Raw genomic sequence first — 18,252 nt, 5'->3', positions numbered from 1 at the left:
TATGAATCGAGGCGCCGTCGGCGCCAAACTAATTAGCCCATGTCAGTAAAAAAAAGTTTCACCGTTGATTTCCAGATTTACGGTGTTGATGATTGGTTCACGCTCTCACATATCCTAATTCATGCCCCTGATCTGTCATGGAGAAAAAAAGGAACTCCTCGAACCTTCTGGCTCCCTCGAGCCTCTTCCTCCCGTCGCCGCCAATCGCTCACCTCTCGTCCGCCCCGCCCCCATCGCTGCCTCCTCCAACTGCTCGCCTTCTTGCGGATCGCCTGCTCATCCCGGCCTCCTGTGCGCCGTCCTACCTGCCTCCCTCCCTCCCTACGATGCCTCGCCCGTCAGGCGGGCAACAGCGGGCGCACGCAGCGCAGCCCCGCACGGGCGCATGTTGGGGGCAGGCGGCACGCCCCGTGCCAGTACGAGAGGAGGGCGCACTGCGGCCGCGTCGCGCAGGTCCCTTAGGATTACGATGGTTCAGATGGTCTTCGTTCTTGCGAGCGGCCTCAACATTGCAGGTGAAGTATCTCCCAATACGCTGGCTCCTGTCTCCAGTACACTTCCCGCTTCCCCTCCCTTCACCCATGCGGATTGCAGCTACAGTCCTGATTCGTGGCTCAAATTGTTAGCTGGTTGTGCGGCAAGGCAATTTGTTGCCTGCAGATCCACCCCAATGTCAAGGTATTTTGATTTAGCATATTTGTTTGATCTTTATTTTTGGCAACTGGGTGACTAATGTTATCTACCTTTTAATAATTGGGTTTTGGTTCCATTACAGGTTGTAATCGAATCAAAAGGAAAATGATTCATCGCTAAAATTTGAGTAGGCTCCTAGTGTCTTATTTTTTCATGGCTGCGGATAGGTTTGTGCAATTTGCTTCAACAAGGCCCTTGAGGTGGTTCAGCCCTGTTCAGTCCTTGAGATTCTATTTGATATCATTGTTTCATTCATATCCACTCCCTCCGTCCATAAAAGGATGCAAGTTTAGGGGGCGTTTTCTTCCATTGTCTTATTTTTAGCACGTGTCACATCGAATGTTTAGATACTAATTAGGAGTATTAAACGTAGACTATTTACAAAACCCATTACATAAGACGAATCTAAACGGCGAGACGAATCTATTAAGCCTAATTAGTCCATGATTTGACAATGTGTTGCTACAGTAAATATTTGCTAATGATGGATTAATTAGGCTTAATTAGGCTTAATAGATTCGTCTCGCCGTTTAGATTCCACTTATGTATGTTCATGTGGGTCGCTGTTCCATTCAGAACAAATTGTGTCCAAAGTAGAATTCCACTACATACCGATAATCTTTTTTGTATAACATCGATGAAATTGCTGCAGAAATAACAGTGCTTCAATTATGATTCTTCCGGTCTCTCATCAACTTCTATTCTCATCTATAATTTCCATTGTCTGCCTGCTAAATTGGCGAATGATTACATACCTGAATGCATGTCCTTTCCCTAAGTGATCGAAAATACAGGTCACTACGTAGAAGCAGTGATCAGTGCATATTAGAGGAACTTTGGATCAATGGATGAGAACTACAAAGTGCACTCGGTTTGTTTTTCTCATCAGTCATCAGTCAATACCAATTTGTGTTCCAACATAGCTCTTGTAGTTCACATACAAAGTAGCTGTTGAGAGCTGTGTTTTGGACTTTTGGTTGCGCTGCAGACTGTAATTCAGCTCTTGCAGCATGACGTTTGTGGATGTGCAGAAAAGGGGAAATGATTTATAGCTAAATTTCGAGCTGAGCTGTTGATATTGCACAGGTGGGATGTTGGTGTTCCAGAGCTGAGCTCTTTGGATGGTTCATCAGGACGGTTGGATGTTCACCAAGCAGGTAAAAATCTATTTCCAGTTGTCTATTGAGATATCTAGCACAGAGTTGGAATGAATGGAACTCAAAAGGTTGTTTTTGTTGTTTGTTATATCATCATGATAATGATGATGTCTTGACAGAAAGATTGGAAGAGATGGTGGAGAATGCCTTGGCAAGTTGATTAGGCCTTGCCAAATGTACTCAAAACTCTGGTTGCCCATACCTCTTGATGGTTTCAGTTTTGTTCCAGTGTTCACTTGATTCATTCAAGATATCAAGTAATGATATAAAGATCCTATTAATTACCAACAGTGATAATGATTTAATTGACATTTCAGGAAAGTTCAGCTTCGTGGCTCGCCATGTCTGGTGAGTAGCTCTTGCAATACCCAGGATCTAATTGTTCAGATTGAATATGTTTCTTTAGTTGAAAACCTGCTCTTCCCTTTACTTGAATGTTAAACTGCAACTTAAACTATAGCTAACTTTATAAGGCTTGTTGCATATAAAGAAAATAATGGGAAATTTAGCTTGTCAAGGACTAGCATTTTAAAAGAAATGAAGGGCCTATACATTGGAGAATGGTGGCACAATGGCCCATTTATTTATTTTGTTCGCTATGGTCCTAATTTGGCTGCTATTACTTGCCTACTATGTGTATACACATTTCTAAAGAGACTGGTTGGAGAACTTACGATGAAATATATACGTTAGTCCCATCAACTTTTGTATGTTAATCATGGATATAAAAAATGTGGTAGGCACAAAATTCACCCCTTAAATTGCCTTACAAATTTTCATGAAGGTTTTGTTGCCTGCAGATTTGATCCATTGGTTCCCTGCATATTTTCTTCTCTGAATGAGCTCAAACGTGTCTCTGCAAAATGCAAAGTTTTTTTTTTCTGAAGCAGTAGTGTCAGACTGCAGCATTTCAGTCCAGTTTGGCGTAGCAAATTACAGAAGGTATGTGGAAAAGGGAAGGTAAAATATGAAACGTCTATTCTGGAGAATTATCATTATCGTCATCAGCTAGGTGATTTTTTTTCTTCAAATCATAGCTCAATCTCATATTTGGATAGCTGCATAGATCAGACCATTATCCCTGTTAGATGTATTTGGTATTTTACCTTTTTCTATTAGGGGGTTTTGTGTATATTTCCCCCTCCTTGTACATGTATATATATGGGCCTAGTGCCCCTGTTATGAATACAAGTGCTATTCCTAACATGGTACAAAGTCAAACTAGGGTTAGGTTTCTTCTCAATCTGCCCTAGGGTTTTTTTTCCAACGCACGTTGTACTTGCGTGCTCTTCTCACCCGCCAGATCTGTCGCTTCTCCACTCGCCGCCTCTGCTGCTCGTCCCTCGTCTCTGGTCTGGAAACCGCCGGATCCGCCACTCGTCTCCCCGGTGCCGCGCTTGGGACTCGTCGCCTGCCTGCGCCACACCTACGGCCACCACCCGTCCGACTCTCCACCCGCCCGATTTGCTGCCCGCTCGTCGTTGCCGCCCGCTTGTCGCTGCTGCCCCTAGCCCCGTCGCTTGCTCATCATCGCCGCCAGCCCCTGCTGCCTGCTCGCCGCCGCTGGCCGCTCGTCGCCGCCGCCGGCCGCCAATCCCTAACAATCCCTACATTGTTTCTTCAGAGAAAGCAACAAAATCCTATAATCTGAAGTATTATATTAGTTTGCATCTTGGTGTTATCCTTCTCAAGGAAACTATGAAATCCTATAATCTGAAGCATTATTTCACTTTGCATCCATGGCCTTATCCTTCCCAAGTTAACTTCAAATCTTATACTATGAAATACTTTCCATCTGCATCTTGGTCTTAATACTTCTAAAAGTAGCCCAGTACTATAGAGCTTGTCTTCCTCTTACGTAGTCTGAACTCTGAAATTTTCAGTTATTGTGCTTCTCACTTAATTAACTTATTAAGTATGAGGAGTACGAGAGTAATTTGGTAGAATAGGGTAAGCTCTCATTACAATAGAATACGGGTAATGATATCTCTAGCTCTGAAGAAAATGAAAAGACTGAAACTCTCATTCCACATGCCTTTTTTTTCAAGCTGCTATATATTGCGTACCATCATGCTAGCAGTTCTATGAGAACAAGATATAGATGTAGGTAGCTTGTATATATCTTGTCTAAATAAATTGGTATTTGTCTCTGAACTTTGTATGTGCAGTATAAAATCTTGCAGACAATTGGTTTGATATGATTGTACAAGATCACCATGTACAGGAATCTACATTTACAAACAAAGTTATCTGAGATGGTTCCTTCCATTGTAAATACTATTGTCGTATCGTTCTCTTCTTTTGTGGTTCTTTTGAATTATGGCTTTGTGATAGTAACACATAGTGCTACATCTGACAATAGCCCCTCTCCGAGGTTCACTACTACCTGCATTTTCGGTCGAAGTGTAAAAGCATTACATGGAGGATTGATGTTTTTTTTTCATTCCGGAGTAACTATTTAAAAGGTCTAATTTAAAGTGGCACTTATAAGCTTCTAAGATATGCCTCGGTAGCTCTCTCCCTCTCTGCCCAACATCAGAAGTTTCGTTGTATAGGTTCTTTTGGTGGTTCTAGCAACGGTCAGATTACCTACATCATAAAAGTTGGCACCCTGCGCGCGCCAAACACTAGTATTAGTATTGTACTTGCACAGAATGAAGCTTTTTAAGCACAAACCTTGCATGAAATAATTCCCCGAGCACGTGAGGAGCATCATCCATGGCGCCATTGCCTGCAGCTGCTCTAGCACTTGCCGGCACACTGTGCGCCACGGGAGAACACACAGGGGCGCGGGAGAGCTGCGCAGCTCCAGCCTTCGTCGTCGCGTGCATCTTGCTCGGCAGCGGCGTGGACGCCGCGGTGCATCCATGAGCGATGGGGGTGCCTCCACCGGTCGCGTGAAGATGTTCCATGGCGCGGCAGATCGCCCGCCCCCCTCGCAGACGCTCCTCACTCTTGGCAAAGAAGAAAATGGCGCCTAAGGTATGCTCGGTTCCAGAGCGAGCTTGCTTTGCCTTGCTTGCGTGGGCAAAGCTTGCCTTGCCCGAGCAGGCGAGCCAGACTCGCTCTCCCCTAAAAGCACGCAAGCCCCGAGGTGAGCTAGCGTCGGATCCAAACACTTGATTGATGCACCTTGATTTCTGGGTGAGCAAAAGGCGAGGTGAGCGCTTGCCAGGGATCCAAACTAAGGGCCTGTTCGCTTCAGCTTATTCAACCGGCTTATCAGTCATCAAACAGTATTTTTCTCTCACAACAAATCAGCCGTTTCAGCTTTTCAGCCGGCTTATAAGCTGAAGCGAACAGATCAAGTCTCTACCTTTTCCCTCCAACAAGCACAAAGATTGTGCCTATCATGTTTGGCTCTTTGATTCGTTCTGAACGCCTAGGATGATGTGACTGCCAAAGTTGCAATCTCTAAAGAGGCTGCACTGGATCTAGGTCCAGGAAGGGACGCGGGGCGAAGGGAGCTTGTGGATCGGGGAAATGGTGGGCCCACCTGTCATAAAAAGAAAGGTACTAAACTCAATTTAACCTTAGAATGTGTCTAAATTTTACTGATGGGAGAGATACAGGAGGGGTGGTCTTGCTCCATTAGAAATCGAAACACTTACGAATCTCGTATCAAAATACAACTCTAACTCGGTTTACACAGGTAAAACCATTCGGACTGACCTAATAAACCGATCATACCAGTTTTCTTAGGTACAAATCTTCGTGAAGTTATAACTCTCTCATCCGAATGCTCTGCAATGGCTTTTGCAATCTTCAGGTCCCTTCAAGGACCGGTTCTTCAAGGACCGGTTCTTGTCTATTATCTCTGTCCCAAATTGTACATCATTTTAGTTTTTCTAAATGCATATCTTTTGCTATGCATTTACATATAAGTTATGTCTAAATACGTAGCTAAATATATGTATCAATAAAAATTAAAATGACCTACAATTTGAAATGAGGGAGTACTTGAATTCGAAAACTTCAATTCCCTTTTCGTGGATACGCACAGACGTGCCATCTTGAATGTATACTTGCAATGAAATAGTGGCTAAATTGTCTAAAAATACATAGAAAAGTAGAAAACCCTACACATGCTCATAAAAAATCCTATACGTGCTCGTCAAAACACTGAAAAATCTTGAGGAGAACATATATCTGGATAAAGAGGAAATCGAAAGCAAGAAGAAACAAAGTCGCCATGACGACGATGGTGCTGCCGGTGCCAAATCCACTCCGAAGCAGCCCAATCCTCCGTCCCCGCTGCACCACCACCGCTGGCTCCGCTGCCGCCGCAGCAAGAACCCCCAGTATCCAACCCCTCCCCGACGAGCTCCAGCTCGTCGCGGAGGTCCGCTCCCCGCACAACCACATCCGCGTCGCCGACGTCTCCCCGCGTGCCGCGGGCCACCCCCTGGCCGGCGCCCGCCTCCTCCTCCTCGACGGCCCCGGCAACATCCACTCCCTCTCTTTCCCTCGCCGCGCCCACCACTGCCCGCTCACAGCCACCTACTTCGACGCTTTCACCACGCTCCCACCACTCCTCCCGCGCCCCTCCCTCGCCGTCCTCGGCTTCGGCGCCGGCTCCGCGGCCCGGGCGCTCCTCCACTTCTACCCGGACCTCTCCGTGCATGGCTGGGAGCTCGACTCCGCCGTCCTCGCCGTCGCCCGCGACTTCTTCGGCCTCGCCGAGCTCGAGAAGGACCACACGGCGCGCTTGTTCGTACACGTCGGTGACGCGCTCGAGGCCGAGGCGCCGCCCGGCGGGTTTGGCGGCGCCTTGGTGGACCTGTTCGCCAACGGGAGCGTGCTGCCGGAGCTCCAGGAAGTGGACACATGGCAACGGCTGAGCGGGATGGTGGCGCCGGAAGGGAGGATGATGGTGAACTGCGGCGGTGGGTGCGTGGAGGCGGAGGAGGAGGGGAGGGACGGCGAGGCGGTTAAGGACGCCACCTTGCGAGCCATGGCCACGGCGTTCGGGAAGGAGATGGTGTCGGTGTTGGACGTAGATGACAGCTGGGTGGCGATGACGGGGCCACCCGTGACGGCGCCTGAGAAGGCGGCGGCGTGGAAGGCGCGGCTACCTTCAGAACTGCGGCATTTTGTTGATGTGTGGAAGCCGTATAATAAGAAATGTGGCGAATAAACTAACTGGACTCGGCATTAGTGGTTAGTTTCACTATTTCAGTAAGTGAGCACGCATCTGAATTATACTTTGTGTCAGTCAATTTTATTGAATCGAGCACCACAGACCTTATGGTTGATTTTAAGGATTCTTACTTCGCTTGTTTGTGAATTATAGTTTTCATTTACCAGCAAGTCAAAAGGTTGAACTTATAGGCAACCAATTGAAACCATACTAAAAAAATGAAAAAAAATACTAATAGGTTCCTGGAGAACTGATACTGCTCAGTAGGCTTTTGAATGCCATTTCAGTGAGTTATGTATTCTGAGTTGAAAAAAAGTCAAGAGGCAGATTAGCAACAAAGGGTAAACATTGTCAAAGCAGGGATTGAGATCCTCACAGGGGGGTGGATGGAGAATCTGATTCCCATGTGTTATTTCTTTTGAACGGTGTAAATTACTATTTTACTTATGCCATTTGCATAAAAGGTTTTCTTCAACAAAGTGTAAAGGTTAAACTTAGGCTAATTGGTGGTCAGTTGAAAGTTCAATCATAAGGTCCTACTCAATTGTACTATTATGTGGGCTTTAGACGATTTTCCAGGGATTGTTTCTGAAGTGATGTTTCCAAAGGTAAAAAATCAAATCAGTAACAAGTGATGTTTTCAACTGGTACCATATAGCTTTAAAAAGATGAAAGGTACCATTTACCTTTAACATTTAAAAATGAATCATCTTTCTTTAGTATGTGGAGCTGAACTCCTCCAATTAAAGTAGAAATGCAGATGATTAGTATAATAAACTCACCTTTCCCAGTCTTTTATGCTTCTAGATCTTTTTATATTTCTATTTCTATTTCTGTTTCTTTAAATGGTTGATACTACTGTTCTATGCAGTACAAACATTCAGTTTTTTATGTCACTGGCTAAAGCATAAACCATCACGTTTATTATTGTTTGGTTATCAAAAAGAAAATTTTGTCTTTCTCTGGTTTTTGAAGAGCTCTGTTCTATGGTGCACTAACATTCAGATTTTGTTGCCAGTCAATAAAGCATAATTTGCTGCATTTCTATCTTGTACAATTGTTTGAAAGAAAACTCCGCCTATGTTGTCTCAACATAGCAGGTCCCAAACCCCGGTAAAGGAGGAGGGTTGTGATAGGCTTGGCGAGCCAACGTTAAACCTAGCCATTCTAATGGGGTTAATGAAACCTAAGAGAAATCCGTTGGGGCATAACCTTCTTAGTGACGCTCCATATCGGAACCCGGGTATGGTGTTAAATGAGCAAGGGCCGGGTCGTCTCCACCGTGGTGACGCGCCGTGTCGCGATCTGGGCATGGTGTCAAGTGAGCAAGGATCGGATCGTCATTTCCTTAGTGGCGCGCTACATCAGCGTCTGGGTGTAGTGAAAAATAAGCAAGGGTCTTCACATCTCTCTCGACGGGTATGAAGGGCAAGGAAGCTAGTCGAACCAACTAGGATTCGTGTAGGTAGTTGGAATGTAAGGTCTCTTACAGGTAAGTTAAAAGAGTTAGTTGAACTAGCGACTAGGAGGCATGTAAATATCTTATGTGTTCAAGAGACTAAATGGAAGGGTCAGAAGACGAAGGTAGATAATACTGGTTTCAAGCTTTGGTACATAGGGACAACTGCAAATAGAAATGGATGGGGAGTTTTGATTGACAAGAGTCTCAAGGATGGAGGGTGGACGTGAGAAGGCAACGGTATAGGATTATCCAAGTTAGGCTTGCCGTTGGAGATATGGTCCAAACGTAATTAGTGCGTATGCCCCCCCAAGTAGGCCACGATGAGAGTACTAAGAGGCTTTTCTGAGAAGATTTAGATAGCCTAGTTAGAACTGTACCTACTAGCGAGAAACTTTTCATAGGAGATCTTAATGGGCATGTAGGTACAACAAGTGCAGGCTTCAAGCCAGTTCATGGAGGTTTTGGGTATGGTAGTAGCAATCAGGAGGGAGAGGAAGTCTTGGACTTTGCAGTAGCTTGATGATAGCAAACACTTTCTTTAGGAAGAGATGGTCCCATTTAGTGACTTTTAGTAGTGGCCAACACTATAGCCAGATTGACTTTATCCTCACAAGAAGAGAGGATAAACGAGCATGCTTGGATTGCAAGATGATACCAGGGGAATATGTTATTTCTCAACATAAGCTTGTGGTGGTGGACTTTCGTTTTCATATGCGCGCACGCAGGGATAAACAAGCCAAGATTGCAAGAACAAAGTGGTGGAAACTGAAAGAGGAGACGTCAGAGGTTTTCAAGGAAAGAGTAAACAAAGAGGGCCCTTGCAAGAAAGGAGAGGACGCAAACAACATGTGGGAGAAGATGGCAAACTGCATTCGGAAGGTAGCCTCGGAAGTGCTTGGAGTGACCAAGGGGGGTAGAGGCGTAGATAAAGATACTTGGTGGTGGAATGAGGAACTCCAAAGGACTATTAAGGAGAAGAAAGAATGCTATAGGCGTTTGTTCCATGACAAGAGTATGAACAACATAGAGAAGTACAAGGAGGCAAAGAAGATCACAAAACGAGATGTAAGTGTGGCAAAGGGTAGGGCGTATGAGGATCTTTACCAACGATTAGGTACGAAGGAAGGAGAGAAGGACATCTATAGGATAGCTAAGGTTCGTGAGAGAAAGACGAGGGACTTCAACCAAATTAAGTGCATTAAGGATGAAATGGAGAACATCTTGGTAAAGGAGGATGAGATCAAACATAGATGGCAAGAGTATTTTGACAAATTGTTCAATGGTGAGAATGAGAACACAACCTTGCAGTTGGATGACTCTTTTGATGACACCAACAGGCAATTTGTGCGGAAGATCCAAGAATCTGAGATCAGAGAGGTATTGAAAAGGATGAAAAGTGGTAAGGTGATGGATCCGGATGTTATCCCAATTAAGGTGTGGAGATGCCTCGGGGATATAGCCATAGTATGGCTAACCAAGTTGTTCAACCATATTTTTCGGTCGGACAAGATGCCGGAAGAGTGGAGGAGAAGTATGTTGGTTACAATATACAAGAATAAGGGAAATATTCAAAGTTGTACTAATTACCGAGGAATTAAGTTGATGAGCCATACTATGAGGCTATGGGAAAGAGTTATCGAGCATCGTTTGAGAAGGATAACACGGGTCTCTATGAACCAATTTGGTTTCATGCCTGGAAGGTCAACCATGGAAGATATTTTCTTAATAAGATAAGTTATGGAGCGGTATAGGGAGAAGAAGGACCTACACATGGTTTTCATTGACTTGGAGAAGGCGCATGACAAAGTACCAAGGAAAGTACGTTGGACTTATTAAGGACATGCACAACAATGTTGTAACTAGAGTCCGAACAAGTGATGGTGACACAGATGACTTTCCGATTAGAATAGGATTGCATCAAGGGTCTGCTTTGAGCCCTTATCTATTTGCCTTGGTGATGGATGAGGTAACAAGGGACATTCAAGGGGATATCCCTTGGTGTATGCTATTCGCGGATAATGTAGTGCTAGTTGATGAAAGTTGAGCGGGAGTAAATAGGAAACTGGAGTTATGGCGGGAGACCCTAGAGTCAAAAGGTTTTAGACTCAGCAGAACTAAGACTGAATATATGAGATGTGACTTTGGCACCACTACACATGAGGAGAGAGATGTCAATTTGGAAAGCTAAGCAGTGCCCAGGAAGGATACATTTCGATATTTAGGATCAATGCTACAATGAGATGGGGATATTGATGAGGATGTTAGTCATAGAATCAAAGCGGGGTGGATGAAGTGGCGCCAGGCATCAGGAATTTTATATGACAAGAGGGTACCATTGAAGCTAAAAGGCGGACGACGATTAGACCTGCAATGTTGTATGGTGCAGAATGTTGGTCTACAAAAAGACGACATGCATAACAGATAAGTGTTATGAAAATGCATACGTTGGGTTGGATTTGTGGTCATACGAGAAGGGATCGAGTCTAGAACGAGGATATACGTGATAGGTTAGGAGTAGCACTAATTGAAGAAAAGCTTATCCAACACTAACTGAGATGGTTTGGACATGTCCAACGAAGGCCTCCGGAGGCACCGGTGCGTAGTGGAACCCTAAGGCGTGATAGTAATTTGAAGAGAGGCAGAGGAAGACCGAAATTGACATGGGAAGAGGCAATAAGGAGATTTGAAGGGACGGAACATACCCAAAGATTTAGCTCTGGATAATAGTGTTTGGAAAACAGCTATTCATGTGCCCGAACCCTGATTTGTGGTTCTTGTTGGGTTTCAACTCTAATCTACCCAACTTACTTGGAACTAAAGGCTATGTTGTTGTTGTAAAATTATTTGAAAGAAAAAAGATTTGTCCTACTTGCTCTGGGATTTCGAGAGAGTTGGCCCAATAACTCAGGAAAATAATTAGTTGAATCCAGTTTTATCTTTTATAAGTTTGATTCACTACTTTTTTTATTCTGTAAAACGTCTCAGTAAGTGAATGGTCTACCTGCTTTATAGACTTTGAGTGCTCCCACAACAGGTAGTAATGGGGTATTTAGGGACTGATAGTCTGCCGTCTACTTAGTTACAGCAGTAATGAACTTTACAGAATGGCTCGGCTCTTCATCATCCTTAGGCTCAATAAAGAAAAGACTAACTGCAATGCAAAGTATCACATAAGGGTTAAAAATAAAAGCTTATGCAAATTTAAAAGTTTGCAGCTTAGTATTCCCTACAAAATGCACTCAAATGCATTCAGCCATAGCAGGTTGACTTTTGCATATTCCCTGTGCTGTTTGTTGTTTCTTTTCATTTGTTTTTTGCAAACAAAGGCAAAGGTGTACTTTTCTCGTCATCTTTTCCTTTACTCCACTTTGAGCCTCACTTTGGCTCCTGCTCACGTGCGCCATCATCAGCGAGCATATTTTCCCTCCCTCCCCTCTCAAATTAAGGCACTTTTATCTTTCCCCTGCATCTTGTTAATTTTTATCCTATGCTGTTCTGGAAAGAAGATTAGTTTTGTGCTAATGAACAGAAAGAGCTCCTCACTTTTCATTTGCTGTGCAACTTCCTTTGATTCCTTGATCTGATGCTCTGTCGTTCCTTCACTGGCCCTTCATTAGCATTTCTTTTCCTCCTCTTTTCTGCTCCTTTGCAAAGATCTTTTATGTTCCCTTTGTTGGGCTGCTTATAAGTACGCGCATTCTGCTGTCAATCTGTCATATCCGCTGGTGTCCAAAGCAACGAGGCTCCAACTAGCTAGCTGGTAGGATGAAGAAGTCTTCTTCGATCTCTGCTTCATCTTTGTTCATCACCTCTGAGTTAACAATCTCGGTTTCTGTCTCGTTATTCCAGGTTAAATTGAGTTCGGCATGGGTTTCCAAAGGAAGAATCTGGGCAAGAGAACCATCCAGGTGCCTGAAGAAGCAGAAGTAATTCCGCAGCTGGTGGAGCTGCGGTCGCTGAAGCTGAAGCGATCTCGTGGGGTTATGGATGACGAAGGTTATAGACAGCTTTCACCGACGGCAAACGGGGTGGGAACTGAACGCATCCTGGACTGCCCACCGGCGCCGAAGAAGCCGAGGCTCGTGCTGGGATGTAGCCTTGATGGGTTCAAGGTGCTGCGCGTGATGGACTTGCGTTGCTTCCTGCGCTGAGCCAGTGCGCTGAACCTCTGGTTTTAAGGGTTCTGCATAGGTGGAGCTAGTCTGCTCGTGTTGTTAGGATCTGTTTGGGGTAGCTGGAGGTTTTCCAAAAACAGCTGATCCGAGAACCTAGCATGTTTGGCCACCTAGCTTCTGGATAGCTGACTGTTGAGCTGAAGAGTGGAATGTTTGAAATAGTATAACCGTATAATGAATGCCTTTTTATTTGTAAAATTGTAATGATCTGTCCCGAAGAGCTTGGTTAATACTATTTTATTTGTTTTATTTGATATTTTAATACTTGATGTTAGTGTTTCTTCGTAGCGGGCCTGATCCAATCCTCATCTATCAGGGGCGGACCTGTGGTCAGGGCCACCTGAGCTGCGGCCTGAATCTTGGTCAATTAATCTCCACTGGCACACTTAGTTTTGGTCCAAAAATTAGAGGCCAGTTTACCGATTAGGCCAAAACAATCATATCCCACTCGTTCCTCGTCTTATCCCCAATGGCTACGGCTTGTAAGGAAAAATAAATCTGTAGGCCATAATGATTTTGATGATTAATGATAATATAGTTATTTGAACTAATGTGTTTGTAAGATATACATTTGTAGGTGTTTTATATAGGTCCCAAGGATTATTCCAAAGCCATCAAAATGAGAAGAAAAAGATAGATTTAGAAAAATTCTATGGCATCCAAATAACAGTAAAAAATCTAAGGCTTACGAATGATGGTATTGAAGCCAAGATAAAGATAAGTGAAAACTTGAAGCGAATTTTACTGGAATTGTGCACCGACGCAATTCACCGATTCATTCGGTGATGACTTTCAAAATCATCGAATCAGTCGGTCACTTTAAGGAGCAGTAACAGGGCCAAGGCACTGTGGTCATCAAATTAGTCGGCGTGAAGAAGTTCAAGCTACCAAATCAGTCGCTGAAGAAGATTGCCTCGCAACTAGACTGGCTGCTGGATCGGAGTGAGCTGATGAGGCACACGAGCCGGAGCAGGTCAGGCCCACGGGCTTGCCCTGGATGGATAGGACAGTTTTCCTTTTTTAGAAATAATTTACCATGTAAGAAAATCCAGATAACTCTAGATAATTCATTTAAACCACGAACAATACTCTGAAAATTCTAAAACTTCTAGGAAAATTTCTAGAGATAGAATGGGACATGAGGAATCAAAATAAAATATTCAGAGCTTGTGAAAAAGAATCTAGAACCTTCTAATAAATAGATTTTGCTCTAGGAAAATGAGAATAAATTCCGGATAAATCTAGAAAATTCTCAAAAAACCTAATAGTCGCATAAATGCATTTTTAAACCTTTTCCGCACTCAAGAAAAAAGAAATGAAACCAACATGAATGCAATTATGCAACACATATAAACCTATAGCTCATTAAGTTAATTTAGAAAAAGATTTTATCGCCTAATAATTTCAAAGAAACCTTAAAACCTTAAATAAACTCAAATAAATTCTAGAAAATTCTAATAAATTTTATTAAATTGCAAATAGTGAAATTTAGGGTGTTACATATCTCCTTTTTCCTTAGAAGTTTGTCACGAATTCAGTATTTATATGCTAGCTCAGCATTTTCCAAGAAAACTAATGTTTCCACCAACATTTATGATCTACTAGTTTCATCATTTTGCTAACTTACTGAATCCATCAATATTTTAATAATTCAAGTTCACTGCAAATGATTGTTACTAAATATTTCAGCATTTAAATTTCCATTCAACAGTTTTGTAAACATATTTCAACCTTAAAAATGTGTTGAATCAACATTTTATAGATTTATATTCAACAACTTCTTCAATACAATTCAAATGGTTCTCAATATGATGTACTCAATATTTCCGGTTGCTCTATCTAAAAATTCTGTACATGTGGTTCAACATTTATATAATCTAAAGACAATGTTACAAAATAATACGATAACATCTAAGTTATTGCATTTGCACATTAATTATTGTGTGAACAAATACTTGTTTTCCATATTTTGTTAACTAAGTATTCTGGTTATCATCTTATTTTAACACTTCACAGGTGCAATATTTCACAAGAAGATAGTAAGATTGTTGGAGGATTTCTATTTTCGTTGTAAAATCTCCTTAGAACACCAGCCTTCTTTTTAGAACCTTTCATGTAGGCTTAGATTTTGTGAGCTATAAGTTTATGTTATATCCGAATGATGCTGCATATATTCACATCGTCCTAGAATTTTAGCATGTGGATGGTTCCATATTTATTTGTAACTCCGGATTTTAAATTGCAACTTGAAATATGTAGTTTGAAGTTCCCACCCATTATTTTCCCTATTAACCACATGCCCCGCAAAAAAAGTCAAGCAGGAGGGCATTCGTCTTTTGGTGCCACAACTAAAAAAAATTCAAATATGTATTGTATCCCGGATGGAGTGGCATAACCAAAAAAAAGTCAAAAAGGTGGTCTGCCTGCCATAGCTTTCATTTCCGACAGAACAGGGAACAAAAATAGGGGGCTCCTGTATATAACTTGTGGAAGTTGGTTAAGCATTGTGGCTTTAAAGCCCGTTAGGCCCAAATTAGAAATCTAAATTCAACATTTCGGAAGACTACATTCAACATTTCCTAAGAATATCAAAATTTAGAGATAATACATTCAACATATTTGAAAAATGTATATCAACATTTTCAAAAAGAAAACCACAACATTTTTTACAACGTATTTCAACATTTTGGAAAAATGGATTCAAACATTTATCAATACCTGCATCAATATTTTTAAAAATAAAAAGCCATGCTTCTTCTCCAGTGCCGGCGCACGGCAGGTCGGCAGGCGTGGCTAGCTAGCGGATGCGGCGGACTGACGCGCACGACGACAAGCTGCAGGCCGCGGCCACGGGTGTGGAGGGAAGGGGGGAGGGGGGCACGTGCGGTAAGCCGGCAACCATATGGGCGGCGGAGGCGTCGTGGGGAAGCGGCGAGCTCAGGGTGGCAGCCAGGACATGGGTGTGGTTAGGCTAGGGTTGAGAAGGACAGGTGCAGGAATGGAATTGTTTTGCACAAATCTCAAATAATGGAAGTTTAATAGGAAAAGAACTTCTGGAACCTATATAGATTTTGCGCGGAAATACCATCCAAAAACTAGGAGTCCGTATCGTACCCACCACGAGCTGCTGTTATTGGGCTTGCGCGCCATGTTAGTGGGCTTTAAAGCTAAGTTGCTTAACTGGCTTGTAAAAGTCAGATAGGAGCCCCCATGGATGCTCAGCTGGAGGGTAAAATTGAACCAAGCTTCATAGGAGAATTTATTACTTTGCCAGAATTTTCTGCATGGCTAGCAACAACTTAGATGAGTCATGTCATGGGCTCATCATTCTCCTCTTATTGAAACAAAGCCGTCCTCGACTTTAACATGATTTTAGGAGTTCCTTTCTTGAATATATTAGGTCCATTTATTAAACTATCCCATTGCATTGTAGCATCAACAATTTTCTGATCATCCTTAACAACAACAGGAACAGGACCAATGTGATCAGAATTAATCGCAGGAATATCTGAGGGTTCATCCTGAACTTCAAACAAAAACTTCCTGGAGTTTGATATGTTTTTAGCATCTTCTTTCTTGGGCTCAGTCACATGTGCAATTTTTGAATCGAGATGCATTAGGCAGTAGTTATGGAACAAATGGTAGTTATGAAACATTAGGCTAAATTATGGAAACTTTCTGATTAACTCTAGCTGTAATAATTGGAACGTCACTTCTATTAGCCATAGTTATTGGAGCAGGGATCACCACATCACTATATCCAACTCATATCCCATCTTGATGAAGATTCTGAATGGACCTTCAGCTAATTTTGTAATTTCAAAGAGTTCTGCTTCTGAACCTTCAATTATACCATAAATTATGTTCTGAAAACTCCCTTTTTTTTTCACTTCTATTCTTGTTTTTATTCCGGGTGTGTATAGCGTTCTAGTTTCCCCCCCTAATAGCAGCTAATTAGATGCTCCTTCTATTTTAATTTTTTCTTACAAACCCCAATTATAGGGTTTTCTCACCAGCAATTTCATCCCACAAACATGCATCTGACCTGATAAACACCTCAGCTTTCTCCTAAAAATACTATGGCCTTTCACTTCGATTGACCTATAAATAAAAAAATAAATAAAAATGAATTATGGTCCTGGCGATCTGCTTTCTAAGTTTGGCTTATTTGCAGCTCTGGCTGAACAGCTGAACCTTCTTTCACCCCATTAGCGCACTACAACAGCTAGGAAACAATAAAGCACCTTTGATCCCATCATGCAACTCAGCAACTTGTCAAGTGCAAATCTCATCCCCCGCATGCGGATCCTGCACCACACTACCATCTTAAGGTACACAAATGCATGGAGGAAAGCAAAGCCAGGCATTGTGCTTGCTTTGCCATATCGCCAACCACTTGGGCAGAAAGACGGGACATAACCTGTCTAGTAATAAGAGGCCACTAGCTCAACAAAGACAGCATCTAATCACATACTTTGTATGCGGAGCACTCGTAGTGGAGCTCCCCTTTATCCTCCACTACTGCCCCCTGATGACAATGTGCTTTGCATCGTCATTGTTCCTGCGATGGCCACTTTCTACCAGGGTATCATCAGGGGCACTTTCTCTTCCTCCTGCACTAGTCCCTCTGTCTGATTCTGCAGCATACCGCTCCCATTCTGCAAAAATCGTGCGCATCATGAGGGCTGCTCGATTGTGGGTGGCAATTTCTGTTAGGCTGGCATGGCTTTTCACTTTGATCTATCCCCTTGCCACTGCTGTACTTTTGCCATGACATGTTGATGGAATGTGTGAACTGAAGGTGATGACAAAGGAATTCAAGCATGACCACTGTTTCACGTCTATCCTATTGTGATCCACATATCCTGAACAATGTGGTGCTCTGTGCTACTGTGGTTTATCATTTCAGCCTACATGCCATTTTTAACAACCTACTATGGTTTTGAGTGTATTATTCCTGGTTTGTTAGTGGCCACAAATGAGTTACACATAGAAGAGCGAAGGAATCAAATTTATTTATTACAGTTACTGAAGCGATGCTGGCATCCATCAACCTACTTTTGCTTCCACGAGTGGTGGTTTTTTAGAAATGAAAAAGTAACATGAGTTGCAAACTTTCCCTTCAGCGACAGCACCTGGTTACAAACTTCCCCTCCGCACTTAGAAATATCACCCCTTCAGCACCTAATCGCACAAATTAATATAAAAAACAAGAAAGTGGCAACGCAAATGTTCCTGAAACTGATATCTCTAAGGGGTGAAACTTACCTGAAAATAATTCCAGCTTTAATTGTGCAGCATGCGAGCAACAACTGGCAGATATCAGAAGATCATAGCAATTGATTAGCCATTCCCAAAAAACCATGTGCTGATGTAGTGGTGAAGCAGTATGGAAAAAAATATGATTATTGTAACTGAAAGAAGGCATTTGTCGAATTGCACTTTTTTGTCAAGTAATATTTAAAAAATCAAAGTGAAGTAAGCAAGCATCCACCAACCATGATGACCCCATCCTGAAAATTCCAAACAGAAGGCATCTGGCACTCCACTTTTGGCCCCAGAAAATTTTTAAATCATCTTTCCCTTGGAAATTTGTTCAGAGGAAGTGGGATTCGTTTTTGTCGC

The 18,252-nt window shown here is 42.8% G+C and overlaps 1 protein-coding gene across 1 annotated transcript; it reads left to right on the top strand.

The window, feature by feature from the left end:
* Nucleotides 1-5,759: 5,759 nt before the first annotated feature.
* Nucleotides 5,760-7,111, top strand: LOC117850720 (uncharacterized). Its single transcript, XM_034732585.2, has one exon. It carries the CDS (start codon nt 6,043-6,045, stop codon nt 6,985-6,987), a length of 945 nt encoding a protein of 314 aa, XP_034588476.1. The 5' UTR covers nt 5,760-6,042; the 3' UTR covers nt 6,988-7,111.
* Nucleotides 7,112-18,252: the final 11,141 nt, after the last annotated feature.

The sequence above is a fragment of the Setaria viridis genome, chromosome 1 (genome assembly GCF_005286985.2).
Source record: "Setaria viridis chromosome 1, Setaria_viridis_v4.0, whole genome shotgun sequence".
Taxonomy (NCBI): Eukaryota; Viridiplantae; Streptophyta; class Magnoliopsida; order Poales; family Poaceae; genus Setaria; species Setaria viridis.
The sequence above is the reverse complement of the archived record's forward strand: the minus strand, read 5'-3'. Positions and strand labels throughout refer to the sequence as shown.

Excerpts from the sequence above, each read along its gene's own strand:
- LOC117850720 (XM_034732585.2), top strand. The coding sequence starts at position 6,043 with ATGACGACGATGGTGCTGCCGGTGCCAAATCCACTCCGAAGCAGCCCA.